Source organism: Ceratotherium simum, chromosome 29 (genome assembly GCF_057802395.1).
Source record: "Ceratotherium simum simum isolate JZ-2026a chromosome 29, ASM5780239v1, whole genome shotgun sequence".
Taxonomy (NCBI): domain Eukaryota; kingdom Metazoa; phylum Chordata; class Mammalia; order Perissodactyla; family Rhinocerotidae; genus Ceratotherium; species Ceratotherium simum.
Window position 1 is genome coordinate 22,000,095 of NC_141928.1, and position 17,469 is coordinate 22,017,563.

At 46.8% G+C, this 17,469-nt stretch overlaps 1 protein-coding gene across 15 annotated transcripts in view; it reads right to left on the minus strand.

Annotated features, from left to right (window-relative positions):
• Nucleotides 1-1,366: 1,366 nt before the first annotated feature.
• The window catches only part of ZNF618 (zinc finger protein 618), a 182,305-nt gene continuing 166,202 nt past the window's right edge, over nucleotides 1,367-17,469 (minus strand). For all 15 annotated transcript variants that reach the window (XM_087419245.1, XM_087419243.1, XM_087419242.1 and 12 more), the window contains 2 exons: nucleotides 9,899-9,997; nucleotides 1,367-9,224 (listed from right to left, as the gene is read on the minus strand). In XM_087419245.1, the coding sequence (XP_087275371.1) occupies nucleotides 7,708-9,224; nucleotides 9,899-9,997 (1,616 nt within the window). In that variant the 3' untranslated portion in view covers nucleotides 1,367-7,707. The remainder of the gene's footprint in view (nucleotides 9,225-9,898; nucleotides 9,998-17,469) is intronic.

The window sequence follows — 17,469 nt, forward strand, 5'->3', positions numbered from 1 at the left end:
TTCATGACAAAAAAATTCCCGTGGATCCTGACTTTATCCCTGAGGGGTGGGATGGGGTGGAACCCCACCTGTGACCCCGAGTCAAGAGTCCACCATGCTCATCTCAGAAGGCACCAGAATCATTCTCAGCAAAATGGCTGCCCTGAAGACCCCCTCGATTCTTAAATAGTCTCACCTCAAATTTTCTCTTAAAGATACTGGTCGCGCTCATTTCTGTTACCAAATAGATGTGGTTACTTAATAAAGAAACATATCCTTTTTTTTTTTTTTTTTTAATGTTTAACTCCAGAGGCTGGCCCTCAGAGTATGGAGGCACCAGGGCCATGCCCCGGCCTTATCTGTGATGTTCTGTAGTGTAGGGGAGGATGCGTTCAGCTGCAGAGGGCTCCTGACTTTTTAGGGCACATGGAAACTCCTCGATTAAACCTCACCCCCTCGCTCAGGAATGTCCACACAGACACTTCCCGGCAGGAAACTCCCACAGAGGATGGTTCTGAGGGCAGGGCTGCTGTGCTGTGACTTGTGTGGTTTGATGGAATTTGTTCCGCTGATCCCAATACCACATCCTCTTCAAGGAGAGCACCCCGTAATCCGGGTGAGAACACGATAAAGCCTGACGTGGTGTTACCTTTGGCCGGGCTGTCCTGGCAGCAGCAGGCCTGCTCTCAGAGTTGTCACCCTTCCCCACCCACTCAGGCCACAGCTGGTCCTCTGGTGTTGTCTTCTCTCCTTCCATTTGACTCTCTTCAAGCAATGCATCGATGTGCTCGTGTCTGTATTGTGTGGGGCTCTGAGCGGGGCCTGCGGAGTGGCGAGTCCACCCAGGCTGGGCCCCGCAGCTCACCACGGAGGGCAATGATTCTTAATGTGTTTAGGATTGCAGATACCAGCAGGAATTTGGCAAAGCCACGGATGCTCCTCAGACAGAGGACAATACAGCACAGAGGGTGACACTTATCACTGGGGAGGCCAAGGTCGCCGGGTGCAGGGTCACAAGAGGCACACAAATGACCACTGGGCAGGGAGAACTGGGGTGCGTCCCTTGGACATTGGGCCTGTAGGACTCAGGGATCAAATCCACCCCTTCTTCCACGGGACAGTGCTCCACAAGCGAGGCCCACAGGGGCCACGTCTTCCCTTGGCTGTGTCCCTCCCTCATTTATCAAACATCGGCTGGGCCGGGTCTGGTGCTGGAGGTGAGCAAGGAGCTCAGAGTTGACAACCCCGACCTCGGTGTCCCCTTGGGATGGACTCTGGCTCTGTCACCCCCAGGTGTCCTGCCTCTGGTCCATCTCCACTCACCTGTGCCCTGCTCCTAACTGGATGACCCGGCCCAACCCCAAACCCAAGAAATAATACCACACACTGCCATCTTCCTAAAAGTCGTTTTATTGTAAAACCATAAATACAACACTGACATGAAATCATTTAAGCAACTGATTCTCTCTAACCATTCAAAGGATGTCTTCTTGCCTTGGCATCAACCAACTGGGAAATCATGTTGCAAGATTCGAGGGGTAGGGGATGCTGAATTCTGGGCGGGGGCTTTTGGCGATTTAAGGAACCAAGTGGAACCTTCCTCTTCTCCCTGGGAATGTCCCACTTTTGGACAAGAACAGACAGGTAAAAACAGCAACATTGAAACAGCTCAGTTTTAAATTTTATTACTTTGTAAAAATCTTTTTTTTTTTTTTTTTTCTTTTCCTTTCCTCCATTTGACATCAGTGAAAGTTTTAAACATCACGAAACTGATTTGGCTGTAAATGGAGAAATGGTACCAAAACAAAGGGAAACGAAAAACCCAGAGGACAAACAGAAAACCCTAAATAAACCCTCAAGTTTGGTCTCGGGGGTTTTCGTATCACAAGAATCCAACCCCCATGCAATGACTCCTTGGAGAGCTGTTGGGCCCACACCGACGACACAGGAGACTGCAAACGTTTTTTGTTAATTAACACAGCAAGGGTGACACTAGGTAACTTTTTTTTTAAATACAGTACATGGTACACGGGGTCCCGCAACGGCCCTGCATAAACCCCTTGTGGAGACTTGAGCCAAGCGCTGGCTGTTTATAAAAATATTGTGTTGCTACAAAAGTATAAATTAATGCTACCGGTATTAAGAAATATTAAACACATAAAACTTATAAGGATTAAGAAAAATATTCATTAATACCTGTAGAAAACTCTGGCCTAAAAAAGATATTTTTTTGTGTTTGTTTTTTTGTAAATTTTTTTTTGTTTTTTTTTTAAGATGACTTGAGTTTCTTGCACTCGAAGAGAGAGACACAGTCGGATGTGCCTATGGTATTGCCTAGAATGTCTTAACTACTGAGAGAGGATGGGGTGGTGCACGCACGGGGTTACTGAGTGGGGCACAGGAGGGAGGGGGCACCAAGGCTTTCTCGAGATTTACCTGATGTGAAAGAATCACCGACGTGAAGTTGTGGGGAAAAGAAAAAGGCAGGATCAGAAAACAACTGAGAATAATTTACGCTTTTTAAAAAATATCTCTGCTTCAGGTGGTTGTACAAAATGATTTCCTGATGCTTGGGATCTGAATGGCCCTGCACGCGCTGCCCGGCGGGTCTGAGCCTCCGGCCCCGCAGGTCCCTCTCTCTCCTGGCTGGCAAGTCTCAGCCCCACTCCAGTCCACGAGGTCGCTTGCCACTTGGGCACCCAGCCACACCGGCTGGGCGGGAAGGAGGGTCCCAGGCGCGGACCGGCTGGCACCTGGGTTGTGGGAGGAGCCCCTCCTGGCTGGTCTCAGCTCCCATGGTCTCTGCCAACCTGGACTTCAGGATGCGCCACAGGGACCCCAGGCCCCTGAGGTTGTGGACAAGGCTGGGCTGTGCCCCTTTAAGGAACTTTGGTTCGAAGAGTCAAGGTGCCCATGGGACGCGTGGGTGGGTAGGGCCCTCGTGGTCCTGATGCTGACACCCACCTGCAAACCTAGCAAATCCTTCTCTGTACAGGAGGTGAATCACCAAAGCAACCCCCGTCGTGGTAGCGGCAGTGGGGGCCTGAATACAACCAACAGCGATCTTCACCCTCATCAAAGTGGGAGCAGGCGCCTCCTCGCACGGAAACCCCAGGGCCCCTTCAGGGAAAGGCAGGCCTCTACCGACCACGATCCCCAAACCCCAATGACAGAGGAAGAAAACAACAAGATCCTCCAGAAAACCCTGGAAAGGGGCAACGGGGAGGAAAACATAAGAGGGAAAACACTGTATCATTGGTTCACCATAACTGGCCTAGCAAACTTGAGCCACAGTGAAGAGAAGGGCACGCCCCTTCCCAGTCCGCCCACTGCCCAGCCGGATGGAGGGGCTGGGGCGGGGCCGACGGGGCGAGACAGGAGCCCCAATCTACTGTCTCCAGGGGGCAGTCTGAGCCCTACTTAGCCTCTTGGGTCTGTCTAAACCAGTAGCCTTTCCAGGAGCCCTCCTTTGGGTACATCCCAGGGACACAGGCATCACCGCTGTTCCCAAGGGCAAAGCTATGAACTCGCCCCGGCTCCGAGGGGCAGGGGGAGGCTGCCCACCGTCCCCGGGCACCTCCTCTTCCTGTCTCTGCAAGCACATCCATGATGATGACAAGTTCCAGGCACCGTCCCCTTCTGGGCTGTTTCTCTCGGGACCTCCCTTCTCCGTTCGCATCCCAGCGTCATTTCAAACCTTTCTTGTGAACCTGCGGTCCCCAGAGAGTGCGTGCTGGATCCCTGACGGCTCTCCAGGTGCCCCCTTCCCAAGGAGCCTGGTGCAAGTCCAGGCGGAAGCAGGTGGCCTCGTGCAAGCCTGGGGGACCCCTAAAGGCAGAGGATCAGCTTCACAGTGGAAAACACGCCTTGCGGAGTTTTTCTCCGGTGTTTCCTGGAAGTGTGGGAGATAGGGGAGCGAACTGAAGGAGAGGACACTGGCCAGCCTACCAGGCCTGCTGTGAAAAAAAGGTCCCTGCTAGAGTCCTGGAGACCCGGGACTTCTCCACCGTGTCACTGGACTGTCCTCTCCTCACTGGGAAGCCTGGGACCCTTTTCCCAGCCAAGAGCCAATCCCCGAACGCCACGCGCGAGGCTGTCAGTGGAACGGTGGCGAAGCCTCCTCGCTCGTGGACGCGGCGGGTGGCCTTCTGTGCCGGGAAGCCCGAGGTGAAGCGCGGGCGGAAAGCTCTGCTCAGGTGGTCCCGCTTTCTTTCCTGGTTTCTAACTACCATCCAGAGGGAGGCTGGCTGGGTGACCCAGGCACAGGCAAGGGAGAACGGCTGAGACAAGAGCATCCAGTCACGACGACGGGGACGGCACCGAGACCCCCCCAGGCTACTCCAAATCCGAGGGACCACACACGAGGCCGTGGTCCTTGGCCTGGGCTTTGGTGGTGCAGCCACCTGCCCTCAGAGGTATGTTTTCTCCACCTCTCCTCTGGGGCCCACGTGTATCCAAACAAAGGCCATCTCTGTCCTGGGAACTCACGGCTTGAAGCAAGTGGTGTCCGAGTCAGCAGGTGACTGACCACCTCCAGCTGCCAGTATGATAGACATGGCCCAACGTCCTGGTCTTCCAGCCCCCAAGGGTCTACGGTGGAGAGCCCTGCAGGGGTCAAAGAATTGGGAGGCAGATGACAAAACCCTTCCAACGGTCAATGCCAGGCTGGGTGGCGGGAGATGAACTGGAAGAACCTATCTCAATCCTTTGGCTGAACTAGAATTCGGATCAGGTGGATATTGCTGGAAGCAAGGGGGCCAGTGGCTGGAGCTGTGAGATCTTTGGGTTTTACTAAGCTGTTCCTCGCAGCAGTTTGCCCCACAGGCACTGCCTGCGTAAGAAAGCACATGGAGGGGCACCTTGGCACAGCCTTTCCTGTTGGCGATGAGTTTCTGGGGAACCAGAGGTTGCAACAGAGAAATGACTCCCTGCCACCTTGTTACTGTATCTGGATGAGGCAGCCCCAGGACACAGCTTGCAGAGTCCCTAAGGGCATTCACAGCAAACCTGCAGAGCAAGCCAAGCCCTCAGGATTGAACTGAGGTGAAAAGGAAGGAGAGAACAGGAGGGGACACGTATGACCCTTTACCCAGAGTTTAGTAAGACTTACTGGAATTTTCATCCTGGAGGGCCAACATCCTTGTGTCCCAAAGAGAAGAATGCTGACATCTGGGCTTGGTCTCTGATGGCTTTGCAAGAAAGTGAAATGCCTGTTTTCTACCCAACTAGCCCAGTAATTGGGGCAAGCCCAGCACAGCTCTGCTCCAAGGAGAGGGGGGATGGGCTCCAAGGCCCTGCTCCCACTGACCACACAAAGGGGGCAGCGCCAACCCTGCCTGTGTGGTTAAAAGTGCCAGGTCGTGAACTCTTCCCCGGCAGCAAAGCAAAGCTGGGGGACCTTTTGCTGTCGGCACCTGTCACTCATCAGCACCCCCGCAGCCACCTTCTGGAATGCCCCTAAAGGTCTGATCCACAAGTCTGCTGATGCTCCCATACTCTCTAGGAAGTGACATCAGGTGACTGTCCAGTGCCGATGGTGGCTCTTCTGATGACGTGACCCCAGCTGGAAATGTTGTGGAGGAAGTATCTAGAACTTCTCCAGGAGAGGAAAGGGCATGGTGGTTCCTGAGACCACGGCTTGCTTTTCACTTGGATGCCTTTCAAAACGTCCAAGACTCGGAGGGTTGGTTCTCATAAAGCAAAGCAAGCAGACCTGGCACCTGGGACAGTGCTCTGGTCCACGATCCTAAGCTTTCTTGAGTTTTTACACCAACTTTCCTGCCATGGACCTGGGGGAGGGCAGTTGTACAGTGCTTTTGAAGTCGAGGTATCTCACAGTTGAGTAATGCTTTATTACTAGGAAGGGGTGGAGTGGACTTAGCCCCCAGGATGGCAGAATGTGCCTCTTTGCTGCAAAGAGCCCCCCACGATAGTGGTCCTTCTCAGCCAGAAGCCTTTGGTGTAACCATCTCTATCCCACCGCCACGGGCACCGGGGGGATGTGGGACCACCAGCACTTCATTCGCCGAGAGGTGGGTTGGGGGTGAGCACTGACCCCAAGGGAACCACCTCTTGGGAGCGGAAGGGGTCCCCCTCTCAGCATTTGCACTGAGAGTGTAGAACCTCAATTGCTCCTGGAGAGAAAAGCCTGAAAACCTCTTTCACGGCGTCAAGGTGAACGTAGCCTGATGCCCTCCCACCCTCCAGACATCCGTTGTTTGGCCCAAAAGGCACCATGCTCAACTACTGTCCTGGAGGGAGGCGCAGGCTCACGGGGACCCCAGGGCTGTGGGCAATGGGACCACGGGGACCCCTGGGGTCCTGGGAAGGGAGAGGATGCCGAGGGTCCGAGGTGTGACGGACATGAACATGGATCGACTCAGGAGTCCCTGCTGAGCTGGAAGGTCAGTGATGTGGCGAGTAGTGTAATGCACTCTGGGTACAGAATCGGACATTCACGGTACCAGACACGGCGAGCCAGGAGGGTGGGTCTTCGCTTACATTCAAGACAACTCCTAAGCCACGTGCTTCCCTATGGCTTCCACCAAGCCCACCTCTGTGAACCTGACTCCAACCCCCTCCTGGTCTCCAAATGGCACAGCCAAGTTCACAGCCTTGGCCGTTCAAACACACAGAAACCGGACTGTACAGGGAAGGCTAATAAAATCCTTAGGATACTGAATATACCACTGAGATGAGCTAGTTTACAGTGTGACTTGAGGAACAAAGAGGGCAATTAAAAAAAAAAAAAAACCTCCAAAACATAAATTACAGACATTCAGTGCCTCCTAGCAGAGTCTAAATCAAATTTGAAAAAACAAACCAAAAAAAAAGGTAAAAACTGCTCAAATGTTAGGAAAAAAAATTATTAAGGAGTGGAGACAGTCTTCATACTTCTCTCAAAAATGTCTTTTGTGTTTTCTATCTTATATTAAAAAGCAAAACGTCAGCTTTATATTCTTAAAGTCTCCTTTCCTGATTTGGGGAGATAGATAGGTGTGTTTCTAAGGCGGCTGCCCCGGGGCACCCCAGGGTGTCTCGAAGGCAGCAGCTCAATGCCCTGAAGGTGAGAAGAACAAAGTCCAGTGCAGAAACTGTCCATCTGATGCAGTCTGGAGAATCCATGGCAGAGCAGCCGGGAGGGGCGGGGTGCAGGAGGGGCGGGGGGGCTCGGGGGAGGGGCATGGAGGGACCACGGACTGAAGGACAGGGAGTATCAAGTCACTTCAGAACTCAGCTGCCTGAACACATTATAGCATCAGCTTTCCACCAATCTGCACACCTGAAAATGGAATCTTTAAAGCCCCCTTACCAAGAAAAGGAGGTGAAGGGTCTTCCCTCCTTCCCTAACACTCAGCTTTCCTGACACACCCAGTTTAATGCACACGAGCAGGCGTGCGCACATGCACCAGGGTTATTTATATGTGTGTGCACGTGTGCACGAAGCTTCTGCGGCCACGCAGACGAGCAAGGAGGCCCCACGCCCGCATCAGCGGCACGCACGCTCAGACACGTACGCACGCGTGGGCGGACGTGCACACACGTGCACACACACACAGTGAAAAAAGCACTTCATTTCCAGGGGGCATTTATAATGAGGTCCACAGTGTTTAGAACTTAAATTCCTTTTCTTTGTTTGCGACAGTGTTTTGTGTGTTTTTTTTTTCCTAACGTTCTCTTTTTTTTTTTCCTTTTCCTCTCTTTCTCAATTTGTTCCCGGGTAATGCCTTAAAGCATGTTGGATTTCAGAAACATGAGTTTGTTCATGTCTTCTGGACTGAGCAGTCGTCTCCTTTTGATTAAAAGTGCCTGTTCACACATATTTACACACCCGCTCCTGGCCCCCACGGCCGGAACCGCGAGGAGCCAGAAGGCCAGCTTGGCGAGTTTCGTGTGCTTTTGGGTCACGCACGACCAGTACTGGAAGAGATCAGGGGTGGCCTGGAAGAGGGGCTCCTGCAGGTAATCGTACACCTCGCTCTTCCCAAGCCGATCGTCCTCCTGAGCTGCGGGGTTCTCGCTGGCGGCGGAGCGGGGCTTCTTGGCCGCGGGCTCGAAGTCAGCCTCCTCGGTCCAGGACTCCTTCACCTCGTTGATGAGCTCGCAGACCTTGCCGATGATCTCCTCGTGCTGGTAGGGCGGGACGGGCCGCAGTTTCTGCTGCGGGTCCAGGATCATGGCCACCTTATGCGCCGGGTGCACCTTGAAGTTCTCCTTGAGCGCCTCCAGGAAGAGGTGGCATAGCTTGCTGACAGTGCCCGCGTCGTTGGCTTTGGCCGTGAACAGCTTCTCCAGCCTGACGTAGGTGGGCAGGACCAGCTGCAGGGTGGGCTGGCTCTCGTTGCTCAGCTCGATGACCGCCTGCTTCACGGGCGTCAGGATGGCCGCCAGGTTGCTGAGCAGATGCTTGTTGAGGCTCTGGATGAGGTTCATCTTCTTGGCCCGGCTGTAGAACTCGCAGATCTGCTCATAGCGCTCGTGGACCAGCAGCAGGGAGTCCGTGACCGAGTTCCAGCAGGGCGGCGGCGAGGTCTCCTCCAGCGACCCGAAGGTCTCCTTGGCGAGGCCTGTGGAGCCCGCCAGGTCCTCGCACACGTTGAGCAGCTCGATGACCTCGTGCATGCTGCGGGCCTGCAGCGTCCGCTTGCTCAACACGCTCTGCACCACCGAGTTCAAGGCACAGGCTGAGCAGCGAAGGCACATGCCGGCCTTGGAGAAGGCGGACGCGCTCACCCGGCAGTCCGTCACGTACACCGTCCGGATCTCTGACATCACGAACTCCGACAGCACGTTCTGCACCCAGTGGTGCACCAGGTCGCCGCTGTCACGGATGTCCGCGCCCTTCACACCCAGCACGTAGCTCTTGATGTGGTTGCCCTCGGCCTGGTAGGCCGTGAGGATGTAGCAGGAGTCGGGGCCCACGCTCTGCGAGTGGCAGGTGACGCCGATGCCCAGGCAGGCGTTGCTGCCCAAGGCACACGTCACCTTCACCTTCACCTGGTTGTACATGCGCGGCAGGTGCTTCAGCGCCAGCGTGTTGAAGTTGCCCAGGATCTCGGTGACCGAGAAGGCCCCGTAGCGGGCGCCGCTGTCCACCAGTGTCTGGGCAAGCTTCAGGAACTCCTTCCCACTCACCACGCTCAGTGCGCCCAGGTCGGCGCACATGACCCGCAGCAGCCGCTCTGCGATGTTCTGCCGCTCCTTCTCAGGGATCATGCTGTTGGGTGTTAAACCACCAGTCGTGGCTGGCAGGAAACACAAGGAGAGATGTGATTAATCCTGGCATTCGAGGCTCCGTGGTCTGGCAGCAACCCAATACTCTTAAGCATCCAGTATTAGGAATTATGCCTAGGTTTCATCTTGCACACAAATCGGTGGTACTGACTGTCTTTAACATGTGACAGTCTCATAGGAATAAAGTTCTATGATTGATTAGTAATGCCCGCCACGGGCATGGGAATAGAATATAGTGGTATGCGTGCAACATACTTGCTGCCTGTGTCATTCACCTAGACCTTTGAAGCCAACTAATTTAGCCCCTCCCTCAGTAAAGGAATGGACTCTAAAAAAGGAATCTCTAGTCAATAAAATATCTGAAGCCCCAGTGTCAGGAAAGAGCAGCCAACAGAAATTGTGGAGAGTGGATTCCAGTTCTGATTCTATCGCTAATTTGTACTCTGACTACAAACTGACGACCTCCTCTCCCTGGCCTCCTGCCCATCCCGTGAGGTCATAATTCCCACAAATAAGGTTTTAGGTGTTCAAGTGCTTTGGAAACTGTTGCGTATGGTGTTGCACCATCATGGGAGGCACAGGTGGTGGGGATGGAAGGCAGAGGGGAACGACCAGAGCAGGAGTGGGAAGATGCAGGGGCAGACCTCTGCGAGCCCCCCGGACTTCCGGCCCAGGAGAGACCTACTGTTGTTGGCACTGTTCCTCTGGGCCTGGGGTTTCCACTTCTCCTCAACGGCAGGCGGTGACCGAGACTGGTTGGAGGCCATGTTGTTCTCATTGTCCGCTGCGGGCACAGAGGAGACAGTGCGTTACCCTGAAGGGCAGGAGGCCTGCCAACTGACAAGATGAGAACTAGAGCAAGGTGGGTAAAGGCGGAACACGGCCTCTGGGAACAGGCCTGGGTTCAAATCCCGGCTCCTCCTTAGACGACTATCTTACGCTTGCAAAGCGTAAGCATTTTCATCATTTGGAAAAATGAAGAGAATCACACGGATATGACACAATTGCTAGAAGGACTAACAAGAGACCACCACACAGGGAAAGAGCTGAGCACAGTGCCCGGGGCGGAGGAAGTGCTTAGTAACTAGGAATCACTGTACCCCGAGTCTGGCTGGGAGGCCCCACACCCACGCCCAAGCAAGATGCTCTAGCTCTGAAATGGGAGGGGTGCCAGTGACACCCCAAGTGGCCTAAAGCATCTCACACTCTCACTTCTGTCAAGTCTGCCTTTTCAGTATATTTATAGTCACGCGTTGCTTAACAACGGGGATACACTCCGAGAAATGCATTGTTAGGTGATTTCGTTGTTGTGTGAATATCATAGCGTGTACGTACACAGACCTAGATGGTGTAGCCAACTACACACCTAGGCTGTATGGTACTAATCTTATGGGACCACCATCGTATATGCGGTCCGTCGTTGACCAAAACGTTACGTGGTGCATGACTGTACTAGAAATTTAATTAAATGAATAAAACAAAACCAAAATAAGCCCTACATTATATGAAGTATGAAATTCTTGACCCTCTCATTATAAAACATGGAAACCAAAGTCCAGATACAGGAAAGAATTTGCCCAAGATCCCGGAGAAAACTGGTGGCAGGGCTGGGCCAGAAACTCCAGGTCCTCTGGTTCCTAGATGCCTCCTCCGTGCAGTTCCCTAATTTTTGGTAACTTGTGCATATGCAGTTGTATCCAGTTATAAATAACTGGCATAGGCCTAGTCTCCTCTATTCACGGCTACTGCTCGACATTTTTATAGTCTAGAAATGGTCCGAGTTACAGGCCTGTCATTACAAATGGCTACACAATCCCCTATCGTATGATACACCACAGGTTGCTTAACCACACTCCACGTCCTGAGTTTCTGGGCTGTGCTGTTTCCAAGATTACTGTTCTGCGAGAACCTATGTGCCTGATAGTCTAACATTGTTCCTCTGTGCCTTTTTTAGTTGTTGTTGCCATTGCAGCTTTATTTCCTCAAAAAATAAAGGTTCTGGGTTGCCAGATGCCTTCCACTCTTCCCAACCAAAGGCATCAGGCCTTAGGGGCCAAGGCTGTACTTTTCACACCTAGAGAAGCGACTTCCCCAATTTCTACAGTTCAGCCCTACAAGCCTAGTTAAGAAACCCTAGGACATCCACTCAAAGGCGTATTTTGCAACTGCAAGAAAGGTACTTATGTAGACTGTAATAACATGGGAAAATGCATGAAACAATGAAAAGCAAGATCTAATCATAAGTTTATATGTATTATTTACGTATATATTTTTTAGACTTGTAAGTCAAATAATAACAAATCCACGCATCAAAAATAGATGGCGAGGGGGACTTTCACTTTCGCCCACTCAGGATGACCTGCCATGGGAACTGCCCTCCAGATGCAAACAACTGTGAACCACAACATGACTGCTTTCAGACGGGCAGCTCAGGGTGTGATGCCAGAAAAAGAGAAACAGGTGTGAGCTCTATGACAGCCCCAGCTTAGTGCCTGGAGGCAGTTTCCAGGCTGCAGCATAGGGTCAGGGAACCAGAACAGAGCCCAGTGGTATTGTTGATTCGAAGACACAGAGATCAAAGTTCAGGGAGGCCCAAGGCAGCTGGAATTTACAGGGAAAAGTACCAAAGAAGACAGAGCCACACAAAGAGAGAGCTCTGGAGACCTTCAGCAGGTTTCCCCGCAGTTTTTGTTGAGTACTAACCTGCTTAAGCATAGCGTCAAATTCCACAAGACCGGGGAAAGAATCACCAGAAGGCTGATAATTCCCAGGGCGCCCACATCGGGGGGAACAATTTGTGTTTCCTCAACCAGAATGGAGAGACCTTACTATGGGGCTAAATTAGCCATAGATTAAGGGCTGCACTAGACTTGTCCTAATATCTTTGAAGGGCAAGGCTCCAAAGTATCAAGATGATCCCAAGTAACTAAACTGTAAGCTAGAACAAAGTTCAATACTCTTTAAAAAAACATACGACAAAATCTAGCACCCAACAATGCAAAATTCACAATGTTAAGTATCCAATAAAAAAGTATCAGACATTCATAGTAGGAAAACCTGACCTATAACGAGGAGAGAAACCAACCAAAGAAACAGACCCAGAAATAACAGAGATGATGGAATTAGCCAAGAATAAGGAACTTAAAACAGCTGTTATAAATACCATAGATATGCTGCAAGATGTGAAAGGAAACATGAACATCCTCAGGATAGAAATATAAGATGTAAAAAAACCAAAACTAAAACTAACCAACCTAAGTGGAATTCTAGATGTAAAAATAGATTGTAGAGGAAAAATACAGTGTATGGGATAAAAGCAGATTAGATGCTACGGAAGAAAAAAAATCAGTGAACCCGGAGACAGAGCAAGAGGGCTACTGAGCATGAAAAACAGAGACGGTAAAAGGCTGACAATAAACTAACAGAGCATGGACAATATCAAGCAATTTAACATACATATCACTGGAGTCGCAGAACAAGGGGGTGAGACAGAAAAATTATTTGAAGAAATGGCCAAAATTTTTCCAAAACGAATGAAAATTATAAAGCTAGATTTAAAAAGCTCAATTGGCCTCAGTGAGAATAAACATAAAGGAAACACCACCAAGGCACAGCATCATAATCAAAATGTTGAAAACCAATGAAAAGAGAAACTCTTAAAGGCAGCCAGACTCAAAAAAGAGTTACGTACAGACCGAACAAAAATAATGACAACAGACTTCTTGTCAGAAATCATGCAGCCTGGCAGGCAACAGAACAAAGTACTAAAAGAAAATGTCAACCTAAAATTCTGAATCCAGTGATATCTTTCACAAATAAAGATGAAACAGACTTTTGAGACCAAAAAAAAAAAAAAATCAGACCACTATAAGAAATGTTAAAGGAAGTTTTTCAGGTCTAAGAAAAAAATGACATCAAGTAAGAGTCTGGATCTGGAGAAAGTAATGAAGAGTGCTGGAAACTGTTTGTGTGTAGATAAATAAAAAAATATTTCCCTCATTTTTAATCTCTTTACAAGATAACTGATTGCTCATTGGGAAACTGTAACAATGAATTGTGGTTATTATATGTAGAAGCAAACTATATGACAACAATAGCACAGAGACCAGGAAGGAAAAACAGAAGATGCTGTGGGAAGTTTTTTACACAATATGGAAACTGGGCTAATATTATTTGAAGGTAGACTGTGATAAGTTAGAAATATATAGTTTAAAACCCAAATAAACTATAAAAAATAAAAGAGTCATAGCTAATAAATCAATTGTGGAGATAAAAATGGGATCATAAAAATTCTCAGGGCCGGCTCCAGTGGTGTAGTGGTTAAGTTTGCCTGTTCCACTTCGGTGGCCCAGGGTTCGCTGGTTCGGATCCTGGGTGCAGACCTACTCACCACTCATCAAGCCATGTTGAGGCGGTGTCCCACATAGAGAAGCTACAACTATGATATACAACTATGTACTGGGGCCTTGGGGAGAAAAAAGAGAAAAAGAGGAAGATTGGCAAGAGATGTTAGTGTAGGGCCAATCTTCCTCAAAAAAAAAAAAAAAGTTGCTGCAAGAATAAATATAAAAAAAAAATTGTCAACCCAAAATAAGGCAGGAAAATTAGAGAAAAAGGAACAAAGAATAAATGAGACAATTAGCAAACACATAGCAAGATGGTAGATTTAAACCCAATAATATTGAAATTACATTAAATGTAAATGGTCTCCATATTCCAAATACAAGTCAGAGATTGTCATACTTAATAAAAAAGCAAGACCCAACAATATGTTATCCATAAGAAACCTATTTAGACATGAAGACAAAGATGGGTTAAAAGTAAAGGCTAAATAAAGGTGTACCATACAACCAGTAATGCGAAGAAAGCTGGAGATGCATGTGGTGTATTACAGAAAAAACAGACCTCAGAACCAGAAATATTACCAGGGATAATGAAGAGAATTTGCATAATGATAAAGGGGTCAAATTACCAAGAATATATAATAATCCTCAATGTGTATGTGTGTGATAACAGAGCATCAAAACACATACAGCAAAAATTGAGAGAACTGAAACAAGAAAAAGACAAATCCACAACTGGAAATTTCAACTCTCTTCTGATTGCTACTGAGAAAAGAGAAAAAAGACTGAACATAAATGAACAGAGAATGGACAATATCAAGCAAATATACATATAATTGGATTCTCAGAAAAAGGAGGTGGGGCAGAAAAATACTGAAATCACATGAAGTATGGTCTCTGACCATAACTGAATTAAATTAGAAGTCAATAACAAACATATTTGGAAAAATTGTAACTATTTGAATATTAAACATTACAAATCATAAGGGAAGCCAGAAAATGTTTTGAACTAAATAAAAATAAAAACATAACATTTCAAAATTTGTGGGATACATCTAAAGCAGGGCTTATTTATACCTCTGATTATATTAGAAACGAAGGAAGATTTACAGTCAGTGTTATAACCTTCCACCCTAAGAAATCTAAAGACGAACAGTAGGCGAGTCTCAAGTAAGAAGAAGGGAGGAAATAATAAAGATAAAATCAGAAATGAATGGAACAAAATGGATAAACACAACAGAGAAAAGTCAGTCAAACTAAAAGCTGATCTTTGTAATAAATCAATGAAATCTATAAACTTCTAGCCAGAACAATTAAAGAAAGAAAAAGAGCACAAAAATTATTAGTATCAGGAATGAAAGAGGGAACATTACTACAGATATTAAAGGGACTAAAATTGGTTATGAACAACCTTATGTAGATAAATCCGACCACTAAAGTGAGGCAAACAAATACACTGAAAGACACAAGGTACCAAAGTTCACTCCAGAAGAAACAGATAACCTGAAGTAGTCCTAAATCTATTAAAGAAATTGAGTTCCTAGTTAAATAACCTTCCACAAAGAAAATTCCCACATAGGTTCACTGGTGAATTCGACCAAATATTTAAGAAAGAGACAATATAAATTCTACACAAATTCTTCTAGAAAACCGAAAGAACATCTCTCAATTCCTTTTATGAGGTGGGCATCACCCTAATCCAAAACTAAAGAAAAACATTACAAGAAAAGAAACTACAGTACAATATGCCTCATAAATATACATGCAACAATCCTTAACAAAATATTAGCAAACTAAATATAGTAATATATAAAAAGAATATACATCATGACCAAGTGGAGTTTATCCCAGAAATGCAAGTTGGGCTTAAGAGAAAACCACTCAGTGTAATTCCCTATACTAAGAGAGAAAAAAGAAGAAAGATATAAATAGATAGATATAAATACACACTAAAATGTGACAAATTCAACACCCACTCATGATACAAACGCTCAGCAAACTAGGAAGAGAAGGAAAACTTCCTCAACCTGATAAATGGCATCTAAAAAAAAAACATAAGTTTACTGACCTGATAGAAGTAAAAAGGATTTTAAGGAAATACTATGAACAACAGCACTGCAATAAATTAGATAACCTGGATGAAACAAACATTCCAAGAAAGACAAACTACGAAAACTGATTCAAGAAACAGAAAATCTCAATAGATCTATAGAAAAAGATTAAATTAGTAATCAAAAAACTTCCCACAAAAGGAAAGAAAGAAGATAAGCACAGGCTCAGATGGGTTCAATAGTGAATTCTATCACGTTAAAAGACCTCTTCACAAATTCTTTCCCAAAACAGAAGAGGTGGGAACACTTCTCAATATGGTTCATGGTTAAACACTGAAAACCTCTCCCCTAAGATCAGGAACAAAACAAGAATGTCCACTCGCATCTCCTCTATCCAACATGTATTAGAGCTTCTAGCCAAGGCAAGCAGGCAACAAAAAAAAAAAAAAAGGAAAGAACGAGAGGGCACCCAGATTCGAATGGAAGAAGTAAAATTATCTCTATCTGCAGATGACGTGATTGTGTATATCGAAAAATCCAATGAAATACACACATACACGCACCAAACTATTAGAACTAATAAATGAGTTCAGCAAGGTTGCAGGATACAAGATCAATATATATTAAAAAAGTCAATTGATAGACAACAATATTGTACTATAATCATCAAACCTGCTAAGAGACCAGAACTTATTCCAACCACTGAAAAGAAAGGATAATTACGTAATGTGATGGAGGCGCTAAATATCCCTACAGTGTCAGTCATTTAATGGTATATAAATGCATCAAGTTAACATACTTTACCCCTTAACTTTACACATTGTTATATAGCAAATATATTCAACTAAAAAATGGAAAAAAATCAATTGTATTTTTCTACACTAGCAAATGAACACCCGAAAATTTAAATTAAGAAAATAATTCCATTTATAATAGTGTCCAAAAGAATAAAATATTTAGGAATAAATTTAAAAAAGAAGTGCAAGCTCTGTATACTGAAAACTAAAAATATTGTTGAAAGAACCCAGAGAAGACTTAAATAAATGGAAAGACATTCCACGTTCATGGACTGGAAAGCTTAATATTGTTAAAATGGCAATACTCCCCAAACTGATCTAGACTCTCCCTGCTGGCTGTTTTACAGAAACTGACAAGCTCATCCTAAAATTTATGTGGAAATGCAAGAGATGCAGAATAGCCAAAACAATCTTGAAAAAGAACAAAGTTGGACGGCTTACACTTTCAGATTTCAAAACTACTACAAAGCTACAGTAATCAAGACAGTGTGGTACTGGCACAAGGATAGACATATGGATCAAAGGAATAGATTTCAGAATCTAGAAATGAACCCTCACACATATATGGTCCATTGATTTCTGACAAGGGCGCCAGGGCAATTCAATGAGGGAAAGAATAGTCTTTTTAAAAGTGGTGCTGGGATAGTGACTAGCCAGACGTAAAAGAACATAGTTGGACCCCTACCTCACACCACATACAAAAATTAACTCAAAATGGAATACAGACCTAAATGTAAGAGCTAAAACTACAAAACACGTATAAGACAACACAGAAGTTAAGTCTTTCTGACCTTAGGTTAGGCAATGGTTTCTTAGATAGGCTGCCAAAAGCATACACGATAAAAGAACAAACAAGTAAAGAAACTTCATCGAAATTAAAAACACTCATGCTTCAAAGGACAACATCAAGAAAGTGAAAAGACAACCCACAGAATGGGAGAAAATACTTGCAAATCATATATCCAGAGAGGTCTTGTATCTAGAATATATAAAGAACTCTTACAATTCAATTAATAAAAAGACAAAAACCTGATTAAAAAATGGGCAAAAGATCTCAATAGCCAT